The sequence below is a fragment of the Maylandia zebra genome, linkage group LG1 (genome assembly GCF_041146795.1).
Source record: "Maylandia zebra isolate NMK-2024a linkage group LG1, Mzebra_GT3a, whole genome shotgun sequence".
NCBI lineage: Eukaryota > Metazoa > Chordata > Actinopteri > Cichliformes > Cichlidae > Maylandia > Maylandia zebra.
Window position 1 is genome coordinate 36,523,665 of NC_135167.1, and position 22,164 is coordinate 36,545,828.

The 22,164-nt window shown below is 41.2% G+C and overlaps 4 protein-coding genes across 5 annotated transcripts; 2 read left to right on the forward strand and 2 right to left on the reverse strand.

Annotated features, from left to right (window-relative positions):
- Positions 1-25: 25 nt before the first annotated feature.
- vps33b (VPS33B late endosome and lysosome associated) lies at positions 26-9,963 on the reverse strand. Of its 2 annotated transcripts, none has more exons than XM_012923309.3 (24): positions 9,826-9,963; positions 9,260-9,399; positions 8,469-8,549; positions 8,298-8,359; positions 8,163-8,212; positions 7,985-8,052; positions 7,858-7,903; positions 7,684-7,778; positions 6,961-7,065; positions 6,752-6,842; positions 6,600-6,677; positions 6,339-6,412; positions 6,169-6,255; positions 5,497-5,587; positions 5,343-5,417; positions 4,005-4,069; positions 3,876-3,930; positions 3,752-3,798; positions 1,630-1,762; positions 1,440-1,513; positions 810-911; positions 638-713; positions 404-523; positions 26-265 (listed from the first exon to the last, which is right to left on the reverse strand). In XM_012923309.3, the coding sequence occupies exons 2-24, from the start codon at positions 9,353-9,355 to the stop codon at positions 186-188; spliced, it is 1,851 nt and encodes a 616-aa protein (XP_012778763.1). In that variant the 5' UTR covers positions 9,356-9,399; positions 9,826-9,963; the 3' UTR covers positions 26-185. The 2 variants fall into 2 exon arrangements, with proteins under 2 accessions (XP_012778763.1, XP_012778762.1); XM_012923308.2 differs by lacking the exon at positions 9,826-9,963 and adding an exon at positions 9,687-9,821.
- On the forward strand, positions 9,825-12,657 carry hddc3 (HD domain containing 3). Its single transcript, XM_014409363.2, has 4 exons — positions 9,825-9,961; positions 11,845-11,900; positions 11,988-12,228; positions 12,432-12,657. Exons 1-4 carry the CDS (start codon positions 9,850-9,852, stop codon positions 12,560-12,562), a joined length of 540 nt encoding a protein of 179 aa, XP_014264849.2. The 5' UTR covers positions 9,825-9,849; the 3' UTR covers positions 12,563-12,657.
- Positions 12,658-13,409: 752 nt separating this feature from the next.
- mfap1 (microfibril associated protein 1) lies at positions 13,410-18,640 on the forward strand. Its single transcript, XM_004566349.4, has 8 exons — positions 13,410-13,639; positions 14,967-15,183; positions 15,277-15,415; positions 15,508-15,695; positions 16,145-16,414; positions 16,503-16,662; positions 17,434-17,523; positions 18,104-18,640. The coding sequence occupies exons 1-8, from the start codon at positions 13,558-13,560 to the stop codon at positions 18,281-18,283; spliced, it is 1,326 nt and encodes a 441-aa protein (XP_004566406.1). The 5' UTR covers positions 13,410-13,557; the 3' UTR covers positions 18,284-18,640.
- hypk (huntingtin interacting protein K) lies at positions 18,638-21,423 on the reverse strand. The gene is made up of 4 exons (XM_004566357.5): positions 21,218-21,423; positions 19,934-19,989; positions 19,779-19,830; positions 18,638-18,863 (listed from the first exon to the last, which is right to left on the reverse strand). The coding sequence occupies exons 1-4, from the start codon at positions 21,377-21,379 to the stop codon at positions 18,768-18,770; spliced, it is 366 nt and encodes a 121-aa protein (XP_004566414.1). The 5' UTR covers positions 21,380-21,423; the 3' UTR covers positions 18,638-18,767.
- Positions 21,424-22,164: the final 741 nt, after the last annotated feature.

Genomic DNA, 22,164 nt, shown 5'->3' on the forward strand with positions numbered 1-22,164 from the left:
TAAACGCGACTACATAGAAACCAACGAAGATGTTAAGAAACGTTTATTCACTTTACACATCTTTACAGTTCTCGCGTCACCAGAAACAGACCAGAATGAAGCATTTCTTTATCTTTAATGCCAGTGTTGGAGGAATGCATAGCGGCTCCTCAGCAGTTCTGTCCATAATGAAGTGCTGCCAGGCTTCATACGTGGTTGTCCAGCAAAGCCTCCAGGAGTCTGGAACTGTTTGTAATTGCAGTTGTAACCACAATGAATTTATAACCTGAGAGAAAAAAATAGAAACGGTTGTTATTTTCTGCTTTTCAACAATACAATAAAAAATACATCTCCCATTTCAGAAGATGTTTTTCACATTTTTTATTTTTGCTTAAGTGGCCCTACACCCCATCACAATGTTTACCTTTCTCTCTGCCGAGGAACCGAAGGGCCGAAATCTCAGAGTAGGTGCATCCACCAAGAAACATGACCAGTATGATACGCTGAGTGTCGTTCTTTCCCCTTGAATCCACTCCGCTGCTCCCTGATCAGAGAAGGAGAACAGTGATCAAATCTGTTAGACGTCTGTTACAACAGTCTCCTTTTCTGTTTTAGCATTAGCCTCAAACGGATCCATTATACCTGCCATTGAACTAACCTGTAACTGCAAATTCATGACCATTTAGCAGCCTGGTGACTTCTTCAAGCCCCGTCCAACCATCTCGCTCCAGCACCTATGCAATACATACCGGGAATAGAATTTTATTTTAAAGTTACCATGGCTGCCCCCCCATCATATCCACAGACTGAATGTGTCCTGGTTGACTTACTTGTTCGATGAGTTTGCAGCTCAGAGGGATGTAGGCACCACTGAAGATATAAGCCATGTCTCGAGGGACACGCAGGTCATATTCTTCATCCGTCTTTGGCACCTTGATGCAAAATATGATGAGCACGTTACCATTTGACACAATCAGAAATGAAAAACAAAATGCCTTTAGGAAAAGTATGTGCTGTATTTTTTTTAAACTAAATAAAGTTAATTAAAGAGAATATATGTTACTGTTTTGTGTCATATATAGTGTTATGATTGCAGATGCTCATTAAAAGTGTCAAACCATGAGGTCAGCCTATGTGAAAGAAGTAAACAGTGATTTTTTTTTTTACTTGTGGCTCTGTCTGATGTCACTGAGAGGACACTGCTAATATGGTCATCCCAACTTAAAACTCGTTTCTCTGTTTGGGCCAACCAATCAGAAAAAAGATTAAAGAGAGGGATGTTTTACAAGGAGAGGAGATTTTTTTAAAAGCCTTTTTTCCAAGCAGGATGAACACAGTGCTTCACCAAGGCTCAGTACACCATAGATAAGGTTTATTTTGAACCGTGAACCATACAAAGTTGTTCTTGTAGAGTCCACAAATACAACTAACCAAAGATGTTCACCTAAACAATAATTTACCAAGTTAAGTTTTCTGCTCAAGGCTCTGAAATTGCTCTTCTTTGCCAGAGAGGAAAAGGCATCTGTCAGTTTTCCTGGAAACAAAGAAGAAGAAGAAAAGTCAAACAGCACGTGTGTCTTGATGCACAGAGCAATGCAGGGTTTCCTGTAAGTGGAGAAGGCTAAAACTGCGCTGAGAAGCCACTGTCACCTGCAGTTTTATCATTAACCAGTTTGCCCACTTTGCTCTCCATTACAGTGAGCGTCTCTCCCGGCTGTTGCTCGACCAGCAGCCCAAGCTGCCTCAGGTTGGAAAATGTGAGCAGGTGATCCACTCCATAGCTCTGATGAGGTCAGACAGAGAAAAATGTCAGGCATTGGACCCATGGCTCTTTATCAAAATGAGCACACACTTAACAAGCCAAGGCTGGCAGCAAAGAGCAATCTGCCACTACAGGCTGCCTGATCAGATCTGTGACAAAAGCCTGTGATGTCCCCAAACAGCTGGACGCTGCACGTTCTCCAAAGCATTACTCTAAGAGGAGGAAATGATCTTTGTTCAGCTACAGACTGATTTACATTTCATGCTCCAGTGTAGGGATAGGCTGTATTATTATTTTCCCCACGGGGCCAGACTGTTAAATTAAGTGAAAGCTCACAACGAATAAATGAAAAATTTAGTGATGATTTAAGCTGAACTCAGATTCTTTTACAATCAGATATTTGTGAGCCTACAAGTCCCGAGTCTTTGTTTAAAAAATACATTTCATTGTCATCTCAGGTTACAAAGATACAAACATCATTTGAGAAAGCAGCCGCTCTTTCCAAGACAATCATTGACACAATGCTGCATTTGATGAAATGTGAAGGTTGTTTTGTTTGAAGACATTACAGGGTGACTGAGATGGTTACAGGCATATTTGAGCTGCACAAAACACACACAAAGCAAAGAAAGAAGTGTGTGTGTGTTTGCTATTTAACAGGCAAATGTAGAAACTGTGTTATAACTGTGCAGCTGCTTTGTGAGAAGTTCTGCTGTCAGCCTGATTTTCTCCGTCTCAGACGGGTTTCTCCTCGGCGCTCTGGTCTTCCAACAAACAGATTGGACTTTTATTCACCAAGAGCTCCAAAAATGACAGATAGGAGTGTTTTCTGGCACAAATCCCTTACGGCCAGTATCAGCCTACATGCTGTTTGTATACTTGAATCTTTTTTGAGCAAACATGAACAGAAAATAGCATTAAAAAATAAATAAAAATAAACAGCAGAAAATACCATTTCAAGCAAAGGTACAAAAATGCTGACACTAAAAGCTTTTGTACTTCTACCACCAGTGTTGGTCAAATTACTTGAAAAAAGTGATCAGTAACTAACTACTGATTACTTCCCCCCAAGGTAATCCTGTTACTTTACTGATTACTTATTTTCAAATTAGTTACTTAGTTACTTTTTAAAAACACGATTTACAACCTGAATAGGTGATAAAGCGATAGATCTTTCAGCCCAATTCTACTTTTTCTACATAATCTATCATATAAAATGTAATCAAATGGAAAAGTCTCTTTTTAAAACTTGTTTTATTAGTTTTAATCTTTTAACTTTATGCATCAAGCAAAAATTTAATTATATGCAGCATTCTCTGACTGGAAGAAATTTGTTTAACATTTAAATGTATTTTCTGCACATTTCTGCACATAAAATAAAATATTTTTTGTGTTTACACTCACTCCTTCAAATAGATGCAAGTAAAACACAGCAGAAAATAAATAAAATCAAAGACTCAGCGGTCCTGTTGCTCTATTTTCAGCAGCGGTCAGTGGAAGAATCCACGAGTTTCTCTGTGAGTTTCCCATTACGTGGCAGCTACTCGGTGCTTGCTCGGACGTTTAGGGTTTTTTCGCTGTAAAAAGAAGTTTTCTTCCCACGCACAGCGGACACTAATGTTTTTGTCACTTTTTATGGAATCAAACTCAAAGTAAGGTCAGTACTTCCACGCTTTAAACGCTGCACGCTCATACTCTCTCCCACAATCGATATGTGATCCATTGTTGATCTGCACACAGCTGTTACCACGAACGTCGCACTCGCTTACGTCACTGTCATGAGACATTCTCGCAAAAAAAAAAAATTAAAAAAAAATCACGGTTTTAGTAACGCAGCGTTCCTACGGGAAAGTAACAGTAATCTAATTACCATTTTTGCAATAGGAATCCCTTACTTTACTCGTTACTTGAAAAAAGTAATCGGATTACAGTAACGCGTTACTTGTAACGTGTACTGCCCATCTCTGTCTCCCACAACAAAAATACTCTGAGAGATTTGTTGTACCTCACCTGCAAATACTGTGCTTTCAATGAGCGGTAGTCTTTTGGCAGCAGTCCTGCAGGAAAACAGCATCACAATAGTTGTAAACAGGAAAGACAACAGTCTGTGACGAATCAGTGAAGGATGATTCACCGTTTTCTGTGATAGACAGCAGACAAAGCAGCCGCAGACTTTCTATCATGGACACCTAGAAAGGAGAAAAAGAGTCATTCAGACTTTTTGGCAGTGCGCTTATTGCTGAACTCTTTTAAGAACACTCACCTGTCTGTTGATGTGCTCCTCTATGTAAGAAATGCATTCACGGATTTCAAATCCTTCCAGTAATACTGGGAAAGCACAAGGAAACAAGATTTGCTGCTCCTGGGGTTAGAACACTACAAACTATTATCTTTGACAACTTTTAGTAGCGGACACACACAAAATGAACTGAACCACTTAACGTGCAGCATGGAGACAGGAGCACACACAGGAACACAGGTGTGTTTGTTTACCCATCTCTGCAGGACTTTATTCCACATCAGTGCACTTCAAGCCAGGCACTGTTGTCTCACAGTAAAAGTTTCTATGTGGAGTTTGTTCTCTTAGGTTATTCTGGCAGCTCACAGAGACGTGGCCACAGGTGTGACTGTGAGTATTAATGGTTGTCTGTCTGTGTGGTAGGCCCTGCACTGGACTAGGAATCTGTCCAGGGAGTGTGCTCTCCCTCTTGCCCTGTGACAGGATAGGCTCCGCCCTCCTGTGGCCCTAAACTGGATAAGTGTTTAAGGAAATAGATTTATGGTTGTATGGCATTCTCAAGCCTCACATTTAAGTGCTAAAAACTACCATAAACCTAACTTAACTATGGTCCAAGTCTAAACTGTCACTGCTTATAATCCCACTCTTAACACTGATCTTACTGTTCTTCTCCCAGTCTTGGAAACAGGGCACACAGAAAACAATGCAGCAGTTTTAGGCATCACATCGTCACCAGTCCCCGTCGTAACCCAGGGAGATAATGTTGCTGCTTCAGTGACCTTTGCTGGGTTTATGACTGCCTGCTTGTGATGCATTTAGGGGGCATCTGTAAATTGTAGTAATAAAAAAAGATAACCCAAGTTACACCCTTCTCAAATGGGATCATCTCTAGTTCATTTAAAGTACTGAAAACATGAGACTCATCGGTCAGCAAAGTCTTTGGAGAGCTTTCATGTTCTTGCACACACGTATGAAACCAACAAACATGGAGCTTGTTTTGTGCTTTAAGGCGTTAAAGTCCCTTAACCTCCTAGGACCTGGCGTCCACATGTGTGGGCATCACATTTTGGGTTATTTAGACCAAAATAGACAATTTTGCACTACAAAAGTGATATCCACTTATGAGGACATTATACTGCTAGTGTTCGATCGAAATGAATATCCTCATATGTGGCTCTCATTTTTCTTAGAAACAAAAATCAGGTAAAGAAAATATCTGGTAATTCTTTGTTTTTACATTCATCGGGTCCCAATATGCCCAAATATCAAAGAGAAATTAAAAATGCTGCTGTGGAAGAGTTAGGGTCTTAGGAGGTTAAATGAAACGTGATTGGAACAAAGAGCAGACCGGAGGATTCTTACAGTGTTCTGTCTTCAGCAGCTCCTGAAAGTCCTGCTTTGTTTTCTTCTTCATTATCGACTCGCTGGCACCAATGTCTGGAAGAGAAAATGCTCTTCAGCAACGCAGCCGTGCAGATATGGCTCGGAGTCCGCGGTAGGATACTGTAACACTCACGCAGGCTCAGCAGTCGATGTTCCTGCTTCAACCCTTTCAGCTCCTCTGACACAAACGTCTTCATCTGCTTTATGTCCATGCCCCGACGTTTCTGTAGAGTTATTAAAGAAAACCAGAAAAAAGGTGTTAGCTGTTATCCTTACTGGTCACTAATGCTTCAGCTACGTCATAATTACCCCACTGAAACACTGCAGGGTAACCTGACACTATGTAACTATGTAACTAAATGTAACTACACATCGCATCAACGCAGCCCAACACTACTGCGAGGGGTTCAGCACCATCAGATCATCCGGACAATTTCCAGATACTTTTTTGTTGTAGTTTTTGAGACAATAACAATTATAGCATCAAAGTGTCAAGATAAAGACTCATAAACGTCACCCCAGCAAATTCCTGGAGCGAGATCACTGAAACTACTGGAACGTACAGAGAAAGAGGAAAAACTAGAGGGACAAAAATGTTTGCTGACCTAAACAGAGAGCGCAGACGCAGGAGCATTTTATTAGTTTCTATTGGCTGGCATCGCACATAAAACACGACCACGAGGTAATAAACACGTAACGCACCAGTGCAAATATAAATGCCATTTTTCAAGGTTGTGCCGTACAAAGACTCTTCAAATCGAGCCACGGGTGCAATGATTGCTAAGCAGTATCAACATTCACTCACGTCATATGCAGTCTGCAGATTCCTGGCTTTCTGACTGAGAAAACCAAAGACGTTGGAGAAATGCTCATTTCTGATTTCACTGAACACCTACAAAACATTAGACACACTTTTCTATTAGAATCACGACAATTAGCAAAGTGCAGCCGACCGCAGACTAAGACGAGCCTTACCTTATCGTGAGAGTTCAGCATCACTTTCACACTTTTGTCAGAGGCGGTAACATCAGGTCCAAACTCCACACATCCTGCACAACAGTTGGAATGATCACACAACATATGGATATTTTTTAAAAGAAACACCACAACCAGCAGCGTGGCTTCAAAAGAGCTAAGAATGTGAGGGCGAAATGCTCTGCTCAAGAGGTCAGAGGTGACGTGTTTCTTCCAGGCATAAAGTGAACGTGTGAGTGGATTCGATTTACTGACACCTACCACATTTGATTCTAAAGATGTCATCAACAAGTCCTTCGTAGACAACTTGTGAGCACAGAGGAGTAACAAAGTCCACATCTGCAATGATAACGACGACATTAGAACGGGAACGGCACGGCCCATCGTCCTCTGAGATCACTGCGCCTCCTCACCTCTGTCAATAAGGAAAACATTCCCAATTTCAGCCTGACGAGCTTTTTGTTCTCCCTCTTCAACCTGCTCCCTCCACGACTCGTACGCCATCTGGGATCACACAGAATTACCATCAGCAACAGACCAAAGCAGGTGACGGACAAACTGGACGTGAAAAAGTTAAACTAGTTTGTATCAGACTAGCTTCTGGTCTCTAATCTTACAGCACCTTTGAGCAGCGCCCAATCCCGTAGACCTTTGAGAATGGGCCGTACAGGGAGTACAGGAGGTGGAGAGCACTGCCGGCGGTCCTCACCCAGCGCTGGTCTCCAGCCTGGAAAAATACAGGATGCATCAGAGATTTTGTAGTTACACTTCTGATTCAACTACGGGCTTATAAATTCAGCAATGAACAGCTCAAATGTGATGATTTGTTTCACTATGATTATTAACACATTAGTAACACTACAATGCCCAGACTTCCTTTGTGCGGTTGGCTTCAGAAATGAGGAAATTAAGGAAAGAAACGACGAAAACTCAAAACTAAAGCTCGAGGACAAAAACTGTGACACATCTGGACAACGGTACGAGCAGCTCTGTGTTTCTCACAAAAACATGTTTGGATGTCAAGGTGTCTGTAAACCACGTGGAACAGTAAAAACACAACGAACTTCAGATTTCAGACTGAGTCTATAACGTTTTATTCAAACGTCTAAAACTGAATCAAACACTGATGCAGAGCAACAAGTCATGCATGCATCCAACGAGCATGTGAGGCCAATATTTCTTTTCTTTTCTTTTCTTTTCATCATTTAGGGGAAACAGCTAGCTCATTAGCTGCTCGTGTTCACTCATTAGTCTGTGTACTGCTGCAGAACCTCTTCACATTAACAAATGATGACTAAAACACTGACTAGAAAAGGATTTAGACAAGGAATTGGCCTCTACTAACCAGGAAGTTGTCTTGAAAGAATTCTGGCAGCTCCAGACTGATGATGTCATCATCAAGAGGAAGCAGGTAGAAAGGCCACTCGTCTATGGACACATCTACAGGAAAGGCAAAAACAGCTTTTACACTTCTCCTCACTCACACTCGTCATTCCTGCAAAAAGAGAAAGATGCCTACCGCCAAAGATCCCCTGCTCCTCCAGCACGGCCTCACACGCATAGAACTGGTAACACAAAGAAGGGTCAGCAGGTCAGTATCAAGCACTCGAAGCATTACAAGTACACAAGACAAGAAAGAGAAATACCTTCTGAGGGGTAAAGATGATCTTGTATCTTCGGGATTTTCCAGGTACCTTGTCTGTGTTCACTACATCTGCAACAAAAATGCAGATGTCACTTTGCTTCAGTTTCATCCATTTTACCCAAAAGACTTTATAATAAAACCATCAAGACAAGAGATAAATAAAAAGAATCTCCGTTTACCACATATCCATTTCACAGTTTGTATTCTTGGACGGATCAGGAAACAGAGCCTGGAAAAAGAGCAACGCCACATTGTCAGGTGGGCGCGTCAGGTGTGTGGGTACAATTCTGTAAGGTATGAAGGTGCAGGCTCACTGATCTGAGGTGCTGATAACAGGTTTGTGTTCCACTTTGTAGAGTTTGTCCACTTCATGTTGCTGAAAGAAAATGGGGGGGGGAGACAAAAAGCTTTTAAAGACCTGCTGAAAGTGCAGTAATCCTGAAGAGATCAGAACAGGCAGGAGAGCAGCAGCTGATGCAGTTCACCTTTAGTGTTGATACATTTGCAATACGATCCAGCGGGCTCATCAAGTCTGCCTCAATGAACAGGTCCTTCTTCCCGGGCAGCTGTGACACAAGAGAACGGCTTGTAGGACAATCTGCTCTTCACAACACAAAAAGCATCGCTTGTTTTGTCTTCACCGAGTTGGAAGTACATCACAAACTAATGCGTGCATGGCTTAGTCTGCACACAGCTTCTACACTTTCTCCACTGATTCTGACAATGTTCATTTTTGCCTAATTAAATGAAATTAAACTGTAAAACTGAGTCCTAAGGCAAAAGTAAACTGTAGTTTGGTGGGGACAATTTTCATGTTAAGACAGTATAGTTCAGCACATAGGAATATTTCTCAACATAAAATCTCAAGTGAATCGCTGCAACCTTAGAAATAGACATGATTCTGCAGCAGAATTCACTCCATTAGCTGGTGGGCACTTTTAAAAGCCACTGCCAGTGAAACTGCTTGTTGTTATCTCCATAAACACAATTTATAATTCTATAAAACAAACAAGAAATACAGTAGACTTCATTAAAAACATAGAAGGCCAAAGCAGTCTCTATTTTCTGACATCACTGAGGTCCTTCAACATCTACCGGACGCTGCTCAGGATGTTTGATGAGTCTGTGGTGACGTGTCGTGAATGGGTGTGCAGTCAAATGATAAAGTATAATAATAAAAAAACAAAAAAAGAAGAACAGTGCCATATCCATGCTATACATGCCAGTCATATTACTGATGTGTATGTCTTCGGCAGGAGCTGTGACGTGCTCCTACCTGTTCCAGCAGGTAGATGAGCTGATCTCTGGCCAGCCTCTTGAGGATGGAGAAGTCGGGGAGCTCCGGGGAGTCTCTCCTGGCACTGTGAGCCATGCTGGACACACGACGGAGACCGGACAACACTCAGGCATCCACGACTGGCATAAACAAAGAAAATAAATAAATAACTCATATACAAATATAATGTTTAATAATGGAGATACAAAAACCAGCAGAAACATATAAGACAGAGATCTGTGCTGTGATTATCCTCCCTGCTGGCTTAGCTTCAAAGCTAAAAACACATTCATCATATAAATGCTGATATAATCGAATACGCTGACAGTACTTTGTAAAATTCTCCCTCGAAATATAAAATTAATGCCAGAAATTTGACCGTTTATGTCTTTTGAAACATAACGCTTTATCTTAAGTTAGCAGCTACCTGCTTCCGTAGCTAAATAAGTGGAATGATCCCACGAACAGTTGTTTCCCCCCGGATCATAATACCAACGGACCGCTACACTTGCTCGAAAGACGTTGAAAATTAAATAACCTAATAACGCGGTTTTTTTGTCACTGACCTGACAGGACGTGATTTTTACACCATGAACTCAGACGTAGCTTTGTTGTTAGAAACTGTTCAATTTGCCGCAGAGAAACACCGCAACCAGCGACGTAAAGATCCAGAGGGAACGCCGTATATAAATCACCCCATAGGTAGGTGTGTTTTTACGGTAGTATGATGCATTCACTGCCTGTACGTAAACCCGTGAAGTTTCTCACTCTTATCTTTAAAAGAAAAAGAAAAAAAGTTTCTGATGTTTAACTGATACGATACCGGAAGCCGTGGAAGGAGGAGATTGAATTAAAACCCAGTTATCAAACTTAATTATGTTCATAGTGGACATTATATAACAGTATCTGCTGCGGCGACACCTTGTCAACAAGGGAGTCGCCGAAAGGAGCGGTATATTAGAACTAACCAGTCAAGTTATCAGGGTTTACTCGCCTACTACAGCTATATCACTAACATTATATGTTTACCATTTTATGGCAACAAATAGTTTTGCAGAAACGATGTTTCTGCAAAACCTTTATTTACCTTTATTTTATTTGATTCTAATGATAATACCCTGCCGTGTAATAGCGATACGTTATTTTTCGACTTTAAATTTGTATAGTGTATAGTCTCACAGGGAGGTGGAGGTCGATTGATCTGTTTTTTTGTTCAGGGGTACAAAACTAATGGCTTTTTGTGTGCGGGGGATTTAGCGGCATCTAGTGGTAATGCCGCAGATTGCAACGAACCTAATATCTCCTCCACTACTCACTGCTCCGTTTTTCTTTGCTGAGCTAATGATAGCACTTGGCAGTGCTTTTCCTGTCAGGGCTCCAGACCACTAGAGCTGTGGGGGACTTAAAGGGACAAACTTTGAAAGGATAAAGGAACGCACCAAAAATAATACTGAAAAACATAAATTATTTTCCCTCAAATCTAATTTCCATGTATCGATTTTTATTATATTGTCTTTGCTTTTATTTATTTTTTTTTACCTTTTCCCCCCAAATTCGTATTTTTACATTTCTTCAGACATTCTGCTTTATTATGCAAAAGAGGAGCTAGTGATTGTTTCAAAATATCTTTTGAAACGACAGTTCAGTGGATTTGTTTATCGTGGTGTTAGCAAGGAGCACCATAGATGGGCAGCCAGTGATTAAGCTCCCTCCTTGTGTCCCTGTGTGTAAAGGAAGTTTCTGATGGTTCGTCTGCTTGTTCTGTTTGAGTTTTATTTTCCTACTTACAAATGAGACCTATGAGCTATGTTATAGTGGGGAGGTAGAGTGTACAGCCCGATCCGGCGGGGAGGTGTGGGAAGCCAGATCAGGCGCCCCCCCCTTCCGGCTCTCCTCTCTGCTCACTCCTGTCTTGTCCCTTTTGTCTTACTTCTCTCTATCACCTTTTCTATCCCTTTGAAGAAGTGAGGCTCCATAAATGCTAAAGAGGTAAGTATTAGTTTTTAGTTGCAATGATTAGATAGAAAAATAAACCATAGAAACCTAAACAGAAGAAAGAAGAAGAGAAATAACAATGTTAACATAAACCAGTGACACACTCCAGGGCTGAATCAACCCTGGCAGGGCCTCCTTGGATGAGGGTGTCTAGTGATAATGGCCAAAACACCCGATGAATCCAAGGTCCACTACTGACGATGTGTCCCAAATTTTAATATGAAAATGTAGATCAGATCTCTAATCCCTAAACCTAACCAAGGAATTAAAAATGGCAGATTAGCGTTGGTAAAAGACCTAAAGTTGAGGAATAACGATGTGTGCTGCTGGCAAAGTTTCTGGGCTTTCCTCATAACAGCCATCCCTCAAGATTCTCTCCATTTAAAGCAATGCATTATCAGGGACTGTAACATCTAGTCCTTTTACTGAATGTAGAAACTTAAAGTGCTGGAGGAGCTCTTCAGAGAGGAAATGTCTGATTATAAATGAGTTTTCTTGTTCTATAAGTGACTTCTCTTAGCAGTCTGGAAACAGTGAAGGTTCTTGTTTACAGTCTTGTTTACTCACAGCTCTCTGTGTGTGCTTTTAAGGAGTAGCGAGAATCCTCAGCCACGAAGGGGGCGTCACAGATATCGAGGTTTTGCAGGTGAGTTATCAGTTGTTACCTGTTAGTCACAGTCACGTGCATGCATTCTCGCATCAGTAATCCTGTGTGCTTCCTCCTGCCCTGCAGGCCGCCCTGCTTCATGACACAGTCGAAGACACCGACACCACCCCCGCAGAGCTGGAAGCTAAATTTGGTGTAACTGTGGCTCGCATTGTTCAGGAGGTGACGGATGACAAGAGCCTGCCCAAGCAGGAGAGGAAGCGTCTACAGGTGGAACACGCACCTCACTGCAGCCAACAGGCCAAGCTGGTTAAACTGGCTGATAAACTGTACAACCTGAGGGATCTGAACCGCTGCACTCCTGTTGGTCAGTACGTCTCTGGACACAGTGCTGTTTCCTACAATAAATGGGATGCTGTGTAAAAAAAAAAAAAAAAAAAAAAAAAATTAAAAAATTAAAATTAAAAATGAAGAGGATGAAATGCTTTGGAACACTTTATTTATTTGGCAGAAGTGCAAAAGACAACATAACAAACGTTGTTCAGTTATGTTTCTGAATGTGCTTGGCAGGTTGGACAGCTGAGCGAGTGCAGGAGTATTTCCTGTGGGCCTTTGAGGTGGTGAATTGCCTGAAAGGAACCAACTTGGCTCTGGAGAAGAAGCTAGAGGAACTCTTCAAAGAGAGAGGAGTCCAGCTCTGACAGGAGGGCCACAACACAGTGGAGAATGGGCTATTTCGAATGCAAATAAAATGCTTTTTGTTTGTAAATATTCAAAATAAATCAAATTTCATGTACATTACAGTGTCCTTTAGTTTTCTGTTCTGTTTGTAATGTTTTTGCAGGTTAGTTGAATCCCCGAGTGTCTGATGTTGTGGTGTTTAGTAATAGTGAAAAAGTAAAAGATACTACTCCCCATTTGGTAATTGTAGCTTGTGGACTGTGATGGTGCGTTTTAAAAAAAAAAAAAAAAAAAAAAAAAAAAAAAAAAAGCCTATTTAGATATAACACACATTTGCAGGACTGCATTACACAAAGCAAACAATTTGGCACAAAGTGTTTTTCACTATACATGTTATTGGTTATATTTGAATCCATTGAAGAAAGCCAGGATGCTCAGTAATTTTCTTTAACAGAAAATAAATAAGCTAATATAAAACAACAAGGAGATGTAGGTCATTTGCATTTTTTCTCTTGAAGCGACCTGATAACTCTACTTCATTAAAGATGATTTAAGAGTTTTAGTGACTCCTTTACATGTTACATGTCCACATTTAAAACATGGGATTATTTGAAATTATTCTACTTTTTAACCAAGAAAACAATAATTTGATATATTCGTATAAAAAGAATGAATGTGTTTAGCTCAGCAGCCTGCAGAGGGCGATGTTACACTAAAACGTTTCAGAATATTAACATTCACTTTCACCCTTCCCTGTTTTAGAAAGTTAACTTTTCGTTTTTCGGAAACATATTTCCTGTGTAAACCAAATACTTCCTATCTTCTGTATTAAAGTGAAATGTACACAGTCACCGCTTACCGGCGGAAGAACTGTCGGAGCAAATTTACTTCCTGTCCGTTCGCCGACTGTGTCGAACTTCCGTTTGATTTGAGCGACGACGAGGAATTCGTTTTGTTAAAGTGAAATACTCATTTTTTAATCTTTGTACGGTTGCATATCGTCGACCGGGCGGTCATGTCTAGTCGCGAAGCCCTAAACATGAAGCTTCCACCGATCCAGTCCACGGCCGGAGCCGTGCCGGTCCGGAATGAAAAAGGTGAGCTTGTGCGGTTAGCAAGCAGGGTGTTAGCTGCGTGCTAAGCTAGTTAGCTGGAGTAGCAAAGCTGATAGTAAATTTATGTACGAAGATATATGCTGGAAAAAATTGGACTGTACTTTCTTCTTCTTTTTTTTTTTTACTTAATTTAATAACATTAGTGTCCTGGCTGTAACAATTTAAGAATTGACGGAACATGTTACAAAATTATCTTCGTCTACATATCTGTAGTGTTGTAGTTGGATAACGGGTCTCAATAAACCTGATGGGATCCTGCACTACCTGCGGCCTCAGAGTGGAGTTGCATTAAAAAAGAGCCATGTTTTTATTGCGGGGTGCCTCAGTTTGTGGTTTGCACGATTTACACTTCAGATTAACTCTCAGTCCACTCCGTGTTAAACGAGCTCCGTCTTTAAGCCAAAGGTTTTCATTGGCTGGTCTTCCTAAACAGAAGGTTTTTAGAGCAGGTGACATGACCCAGTTGGGGATATTTCCTCTGTGTGACATAATACAGAGTCAAGAGTAGAAAAAACTGTCCGCATCAGCGTGTTGCGAGCGGCCTGAAGCCAGTGAGGACGTAAATACACAGACACCAGCACTGTCAGGCATTGCAGTTACTTAAAGACCAGTGACCCCAAAGTCGGAATCAGAATACTTTATTACTCCCCAAGGAAATTATGTGGGTTACAGTTGCTCCAAGACAGCAACAGACTAAACTAATTAAATAATACAATATGTTGCAGAGTTTACAAATGTAAGAAATAGCACTAATATATACATGTAAATACACTCAGTTTGATGTCACGTGTGCTTAAGAAAAGGTGGATTTATTTCTTACTTAGCAGAAGAAGAAAATTGTTCTGAATTAAAATTATGCTTCATGTCAGTGGATTCATTGATTAATAAAAGTATTTTTTTAAAGGTTTTTACTAGATTTGCTACATACAAAGAAATTGGATATTAGAAGTGACTTAAATAATAACTGAAAAACAAACTGTGTAATCATTCATTTGGGGTTACCAGTATTGTATAATATTAAATCAATTCAGGTTTAGGTACTTTTAAGATGACTTTTTATGATTTGCATGTCCTGTGAGAAAGGTATTAAATCTATATGTCGAGCAGTTTTCTAGTGATCAGTTTGTCATGTAAAGATTTATTTAGCAGTAATAAATGATGATATTTATGACTTGGTCTTAGCTAAACATTAAAATGAGAAACTGCAAAGTTGGTATTATTTGTGGTTCTGCTGAGCTGGTATTCCTAATCGGAAAACTTTACGTAGGTTCAAGTGTGATTAAGAGGATTGTGTGTCTCTGTGTGCCAGGTGAACTCTCCATGGAGAAGGTGAAGGTGAAAAGGTATGTGTCGGGTAAACGCCCTGACTACGCGCCGATGGAGTCGTCTGATGAAGAAGAAGAAGACTTCCAGTTTGTGAAGAAGGGAAAAGAAATGGAGCCAGAGGTGGAGCTGGAGGAGGAGGACGTCTCTGATCCACGTCTCAGGCGTTTGCTAAACCGTGTCTCTGAGGACGTGGAAGAGAGGTGGCGCCCAGCGTTTACAATCTGATTCAAGTTCACCAAAACGATCGTGTTGGAAAGCTGACGTGAACATGATTTGTGCCTGTTTGTCCTCAGGCTTGCAAGACACAGACAGATAGCAGAGCCTGAAGTTGTGGTTGAGAGCAGCGAAGACTCTGATGAAGGCACGTGGCACCCACAGCGAGAGGAGAGCAGTGAAGATGAAGAGGAGGAGGAAGAAGAAGTGGATGATGAGGTGCCTCAAAGCTTAAATTTGTCAGTTTTTTTTTTTTTTTTTCTTCACCTGTTTGTACTAAGACATGTTTCTTTTCTTCTGGTCACTTACAGGAAATCGAGAGGAGGCGAGCAATGATGCGTCAGCGAGCCTTGGATAGAAAGAATGAAGAGATGGAGGTCATGGAGGTGGAGGAAGAGGGGAAATCAGGAGACGAGTCGGAGATGGAGTCTGAATACGAGGAATACACCGACAGCGAGGACGAAGCAGAGCCGCGGCTCAAACCTGTCTTCATCCGCAAGTACGAGATGAAAGTTTGTAGAACAACGTAAATCCAAAGACCGTATTTATCAGTCGCAGACATGCGACGGTCAGTTTTCTGTGCAGAATGTTGACAGATCAAGACACACAAGAAGTGTCTGCTTGCATTACTGAAGGAACGAAAATTAACAGCATGGAGAAAACATGAGTGAATGATGAGTCTTTTATCAAGTGTGCTGTGTCTCATTTATCCAGAACAGTCACGTCATTTGGAAACATACAGTACAGTCTGGAGCTGTTCACACTCAAAAATGTGTTTGGAAAGAGCTCGAGCAGAGCAGAACGTTTCTGTCAAAGTAACTCCTGAACACTTTATTCCTGTTAAAGCTGCAGTGCGCTTTGTGTTTTAGATGGAAGCAGATCACAACAACACCGGCCTGAATACCAGGCCCTTAACATTAATGAGCACATGAACTGTTTTCTCCACAGAAAAGAGAGAGTCACAGTGGCAGAGCGTGAAGCTGAGGAGCAGAGGCAGAGAGAGTTGGAGGCCGAAGCGAAGAGGCAGGCGGAGGAGCGACGGCGCTATACCCTCAAGATCGTGGAGGAAGAGGCCAAGAAGGAGTTTGAGGAGAACCGGCGCACGCTGGCTGCTCTGGACGCTCTGGACACCGATGGAGAGAACGAGGAGGAGGAATACGAAGCCTGGAAGGTCAGAGAGCTGAAGCGCATCAAAAGGGACAGAGAGGCACGAGAAGCGTAAGTAAACACCAGTTTGAGTGACTGAAAATAAATTTGTGATAAAGGAACATCCAGAGAAGAGATCATGAGTGTTGTTTGTTCTCAGCTTCGAGAAGGAGAAGTCTGAAATCGAGAGATTCCACAGCTTGACTGAGGAGGAGCGTAGGGCCGAGCTGCGCAACAACGGCAAGGTCGTCACCAACAAAGCCACCAAAGGCAAATACAAGTTCCTCCAGAAGTACTACCACAGAGGAGCCTTCTTCATGGTGAGTCACCACAGTGCTTCAGTCTAGCTGCACCATCTAACTGAGCTTCCCCCAAATGTCCCAGCTTGACCCAGGGCTTTTCTGCTGAGTTTCTCCTAAGAACCTAAAACATTTGTTACATGTAGCAAAGCAATAATACTTTAATTTCTCATTATATGACTTACCTTTGAATGAATTTCTTGATTTCCATCCCCCTTTTCTTGTATTTTTTAATCAAACTATTTGAGGAGGATCTCTTTGCACCAAATACTTTCTGTGCATTTACCTGCATGTAGTTGAGTGAAGCCGAGTTAGTTCACCTAGAAATGAATTAATTTGGATTTGTGTGCCAAAGGTCAGGTGACTGTAGTTTAGTTTAATCAACCAGAGACAGATGATAAAATGATTTTCAGTAAAGTTGAGTACATGTTGGATATTTTGTGTATGTTATGTGCGTGCACACAGGGATGCTGAGCTTCAGTGGGCTGGTGGTACTCTCTGAAAAAAAGCAGGATATATGCACCGCACACAGTGCAGGAGATGCATGTAATCCTTGTGGATGTGAACTTTAAACAACCACCAGGCCTGTACTGTTTTGTCCTCAACAGCAAACTCTTGTATCAGTGAGCTTTTTAAAATGTCCTGACTTTTTTTTTTTTTACACCAAAACGCTTTTATAGTCGTAACATCTCTGACCTTCTGGCTCATCCCTGGAACATTGATCCAAGCTGCAGGATATTAGCTGATGATGTCAGCGATAAGTCTAAGTGTCAGGATGTTTTTCTTTTGCAGGACGAGGAGGAGGACGTGTACAAGAGAGATTTCAGTGCACCTACTCTGGAGGATCACTTCAACAAAACCATCCTACCCAAAGTTATGCAGGTCAGTGGCGTTTGCTTTTTCCTCATCTTCATCGTAGCCTGGACTGTTTCACTGAACATTGTTATAACAGCGTTGTGTTCATATGGAAAAATAAGGTTAAATGGTTTTCAGGTGTTTGTGCTGTTTCTCAGGAGATCTAGTTGGAACCTTGGAGAGGAGGATGTAAACACTTAACCATGTTTTTACATTTGTGTCTTGTTGTTCTGAAGACATTTGGACGGCTATGTTGTGAAATTAAATGTCCTTGTGTGCTGCGGGTGTTTCGGCACTCCAGCTAGCTTGGACCTGCTTACTTGGTGCACTTGCAGATATTTATTGTTAATCTGCATCTGTTTATTTGTGCGTTTTCATAAATCAGTACTTGTTTTGAAGCTTTAATGACTAAACAGTTGCCTTTGACCTGCTGCTGTTTCCACTGACTTCTTCTCACATGTGCTGACAGCTGAGAGAACCTCTTGTGCTGCACAGAGCAGTAGAGACAATAACAGTGCATCTTATTCAGGCAATAGAAAAAAAGAGTTTCTTTTTCTCTTCAATCACGGGGCTCTCTGATCTTTTCTGGTTTGTGTTTCCTGCAAAGGTGAAAAACTTTGGTCGGTCTGGACGCACAAAGTACACCCACCTGGTGGACCAGGACACCACGTCGTTCGACTCTGCCTGGGCTCAAGAGAGCGCTCAGAACACCAAGTTCTTCAAGCAGAAGGCAGCAGGCGTGAGGGACGTGTTTGACCGGCCCACCGTGAAGAAGAGGAAGACTTAAGATGCACACGAAGAGGATATGAGCAGGCCCACGGTGCAGCTGTAAAGACTTTGAGAGACTGAGCTGCAGCCTGATGGTCTGTTTTTCTGGACTGTGACGTGGAAGGAAATCAGCAGATGGACTGCTGGCTCCATGAAATCTACAGGAGATGCAGCTGGTGGGATTTCAGCTGTAAAACCATCAAAAAGAGGTTTCTATGTCATTGGACAATGGCTTATGTAATTTTGTAAATTCAACATTTAGTACACACAGTCTCCCACTGACTCGTTCCTTTTTCCTCGGTGTTGTTTACTGATGTTTGATGACTATTTCAATAAAGCAGTGTGTTTTCTTTTTTCATAAATGGACATGAAAGAAGCCAAATGTCAACTTTTATTTAAAAAACAAAAACACAAAAACAACTGTCAAGGTGACACCACGACAGTTTAACCACCCAGCGTGACCGATGAGCCTAATGAAGCAGTCCAGTGTCAGTCATGTTTGTTCAGTTGGTCAGAGCCACCAGAGCTTCCACCACGTTTCCCATGTGTTCCCTCAGACTGCGCTCAGCCACGGCCCTCGAAATCTCCATCTCAGACATCTGGACACCAAAAGAAGCGTAAAGACAACTGGTTTTATAAAAACTACAGTTTGGCTCAGGACGATTCCTTCTGTAACACACTGATGTAATTTAAAACGTAGGTTTAATATTTGATAGTTTCCATTACCAACGCTCCAATCAACAAACGTTAGACAGCACTGGTCCAACTTGAATTTTATTTTTAGATCACCAATTTACAATAATAGTCGGGACTTAATAAGGTAATATAAGTCATATGTGCACACATGTAGTGACTGTGTGAAGGAACTACTCCACTGTAGAGCTAGGCTCATACGCTGCGATCACCTGGGAAATCAAAGGAAAGGAATTCCAGTTCTAATCGTTTCAAGTGAAGCTTTTAGGAATTCTGCTACTTTCAGATCGCTGAGATCAGATTTTTGTCAATTATCAATAGAAGTGTTTTTGATTCTGGTCCAAGATGCTCATATTTATCATTTTCACCACAACTAAAAAACAGAATCAACTTTTTGGGTTTGGGTCACACGGCGTTAGTGTCCACATACTTTAGATCAGGGGTGTCAAACTCAAATACACAGTGGGCCAAAATTCAAAACTGGAACAAAGTCGCGGGCTAACATTAATATTTATTTAAAAAAAAAATCTTCCTCCAGATATAAAAATGAATCTTTTCTTATGGACTCAAACATGTTTTGCTGAAAAACTGAATTTGGAACAAGCAAAGCTTAATACTAAACAATATATATATTAGCTGTATAATACCAGTAGGCCAGCTCTAATAGTAATTTCGGGCCAAATGTAATTAGGCTGCGGGCCAGAGTTTGACACCTATGCTTTAGACCATGTAGTGAACCAGCATTTGTGTGGTTGTATAACAGCTAAATGGATTAATACACAAAAAGAGTAAAATAAATATAATTAAAAACAACAACTTACAATTAGCTCTACGTCCTCTCTCTTGATGGTGACTTTGGCCAACTCCTTTTCTCTGAAAGCAGGAATAAATAAAACATCGGGACTCTCCTGGGTCTTTTACAGTGACTGAGGCAACAAGGAGCCAACACTTCAGTTACAGATGAAGCTGCTCTTACCTCTCCTGCTTGGCTTTCTGTTCCCGCGACCTTCTGTCGCCAATCACTGACATGGCCTGTGACAGGAAACTCTGTTTATAGCATTTATATGGTTTTCACCTTCCTATGTGTCAAACATGAAGAATGTCGCAACCCAGACAATCTCTGTTCTACACGTCCAAGCATTTGGTCTCACAAATTAATGATTTTTTTTTTAAATAGTAAATGTTACAAGTAAATAAAGTCCTGCTCACAACTCAAAGTGTACAGTGCGTACACATTTCATGACTCAAACACCAACAGACGGTCGCACAAATGATGGGAATAATCTAGTTACGTCACCACTCATTAGGAAGCACCACAAATATTTGTGTGTGCCACACGCAATGTTTACGAATGAATATTAAAATGTGCATTTATCCAAAAGGCGTTAATTATTGGTATTTTGTCAAGAAACAAGGTTTCAAGGTGAGAAAAACTGAAATACTTCTCTGGTCTCACTCCGTGCTGCTCTATCATATCGTGAGTTAGTGTGCAGTAGTTAATTTTTTCCTTTAGGTCGAAATATAACCTGAAGGTCTTCAGGAGGCGCTGCGGTGGAGTGGGCTTGGAAAATGATGTCAGGCAGCATTTTACTATTTTCTGATGCAGGCATCAGTGAGGTAAACCCTATTTGATTACTAGATGTGCCTCATAATGGGAGAGCAATTACTTTAAAGTTGTGATTACGTCGCTCAATCATCCAGGGAAGGAAATCCCCAAAAGGTTGAAACCTGCAGTCAGCTGAGAATGAGGAAGTTACCTGGATGAGTGACAAAACGTTTCTCCCACGTGCAGATGGACAGAATCAACGTTGGGGGATTGTGATTACGTCCCTAACGTTTGAAAGGTTTTCGTTTTTCATACCGGAGCTAATGAGAGACATTTAAAAACAGAAGCCTGACAGGACATGTGCGCTCTCTATAACGCTGCTCTTCTATGTGCAGCATGCTCTGTCTCAGCTGTGAGGCTGTCGTGTCTTTTAAAAAAAAAAACATATTTTACTTGTTTTAAAGAAAACCGGTGTGCGGATTTACCTGGCGAGCCACGAAGCAATTAGTTACCGAGTTTATCACTCACGTTACATAATTGCGCAAACGTTAGCTACTAGCATGAAAACAGGCAAAACTCGTGCAGATCAAGTGTGTATAAAACACAAGCTACACACCAAACACACTAGACTTGGTTCTGTGTCAGTGATGCTGTGCGGGAAACGGCAGCACGGACCGCATGTTTCCGGTGCTAACGTTAGCCCGCTGCTCTCACCGTTTCTAAATCAGAGCTGGAGATTTCCTTCTCCTCCGCGTAGTCTGTCACTCTCTCCAAATCAGCGGCCCCGCTGTCATGTTTCCGAGGCTTCTCTGCCGGCTTCCCGGTGCAGTTTTCCTCGGCTTCCAAGTCCAAATCGACATCTCCTTCCGCCGCCATGTTTGCTCGAGTAACGCCGGAACAAAGAGGACGGTTCCTAGAACTATCGGATGGAATACGAGGTAGAACCGGAAAGCTTTAAAAAATAAAATTCCAGCTCCCTTGAAACAAAAAGTTCTTTAAAAATAGCAATAACAAAAAACTCAACAAAATTAATTAAATCATAAGATACAAACAACAAAAATGAAAGTGTTCAGTTTAAAAATACTGCATGAGACTTGTTTGTGAGGAAGAACTCATTCATATTTGTCCGTAGATACTATATCTTTATTTCATCAGAATCAGAATCAGAATCAGAAAGGGTTTTATTGCCAAATGTTGAGCAGGTTTACAACATTAGGAAATTGCTGCGGTGCTTCAGTGCAAACATACTGTCATAAATTGCGCTTAAATAGACATGAAAAAATAAAAGTAAGAATAAGAATTAAAAGTGCTACGTAGAAAGATATATACATGAGTGCAGGTGGTGATCAGTGCCAAAACATGGAATGATGCAGTGAACACAGCGTAGGGTCATGTGTTAGTGGTGGGAACAGTCGTACGTTTATTGTTCATGTGTCCAACAGCAGAGGGGAAGAGAATAATTCATGTAGTCAAATATGATTCTGCAATGTTGCTCAACCTTGTAATGGATATGTGTATCCATAATTTAGGTAAGCGTTTGGTCACCATGACTATGTCTTACAGGACACCAGATTTATTTTATTGTATTTTTTTTTTAAGAAAAAGGAATTTGTCGTCAGTCTGATCAATATTTATGATCAGTCAGATGATCCATATATCCA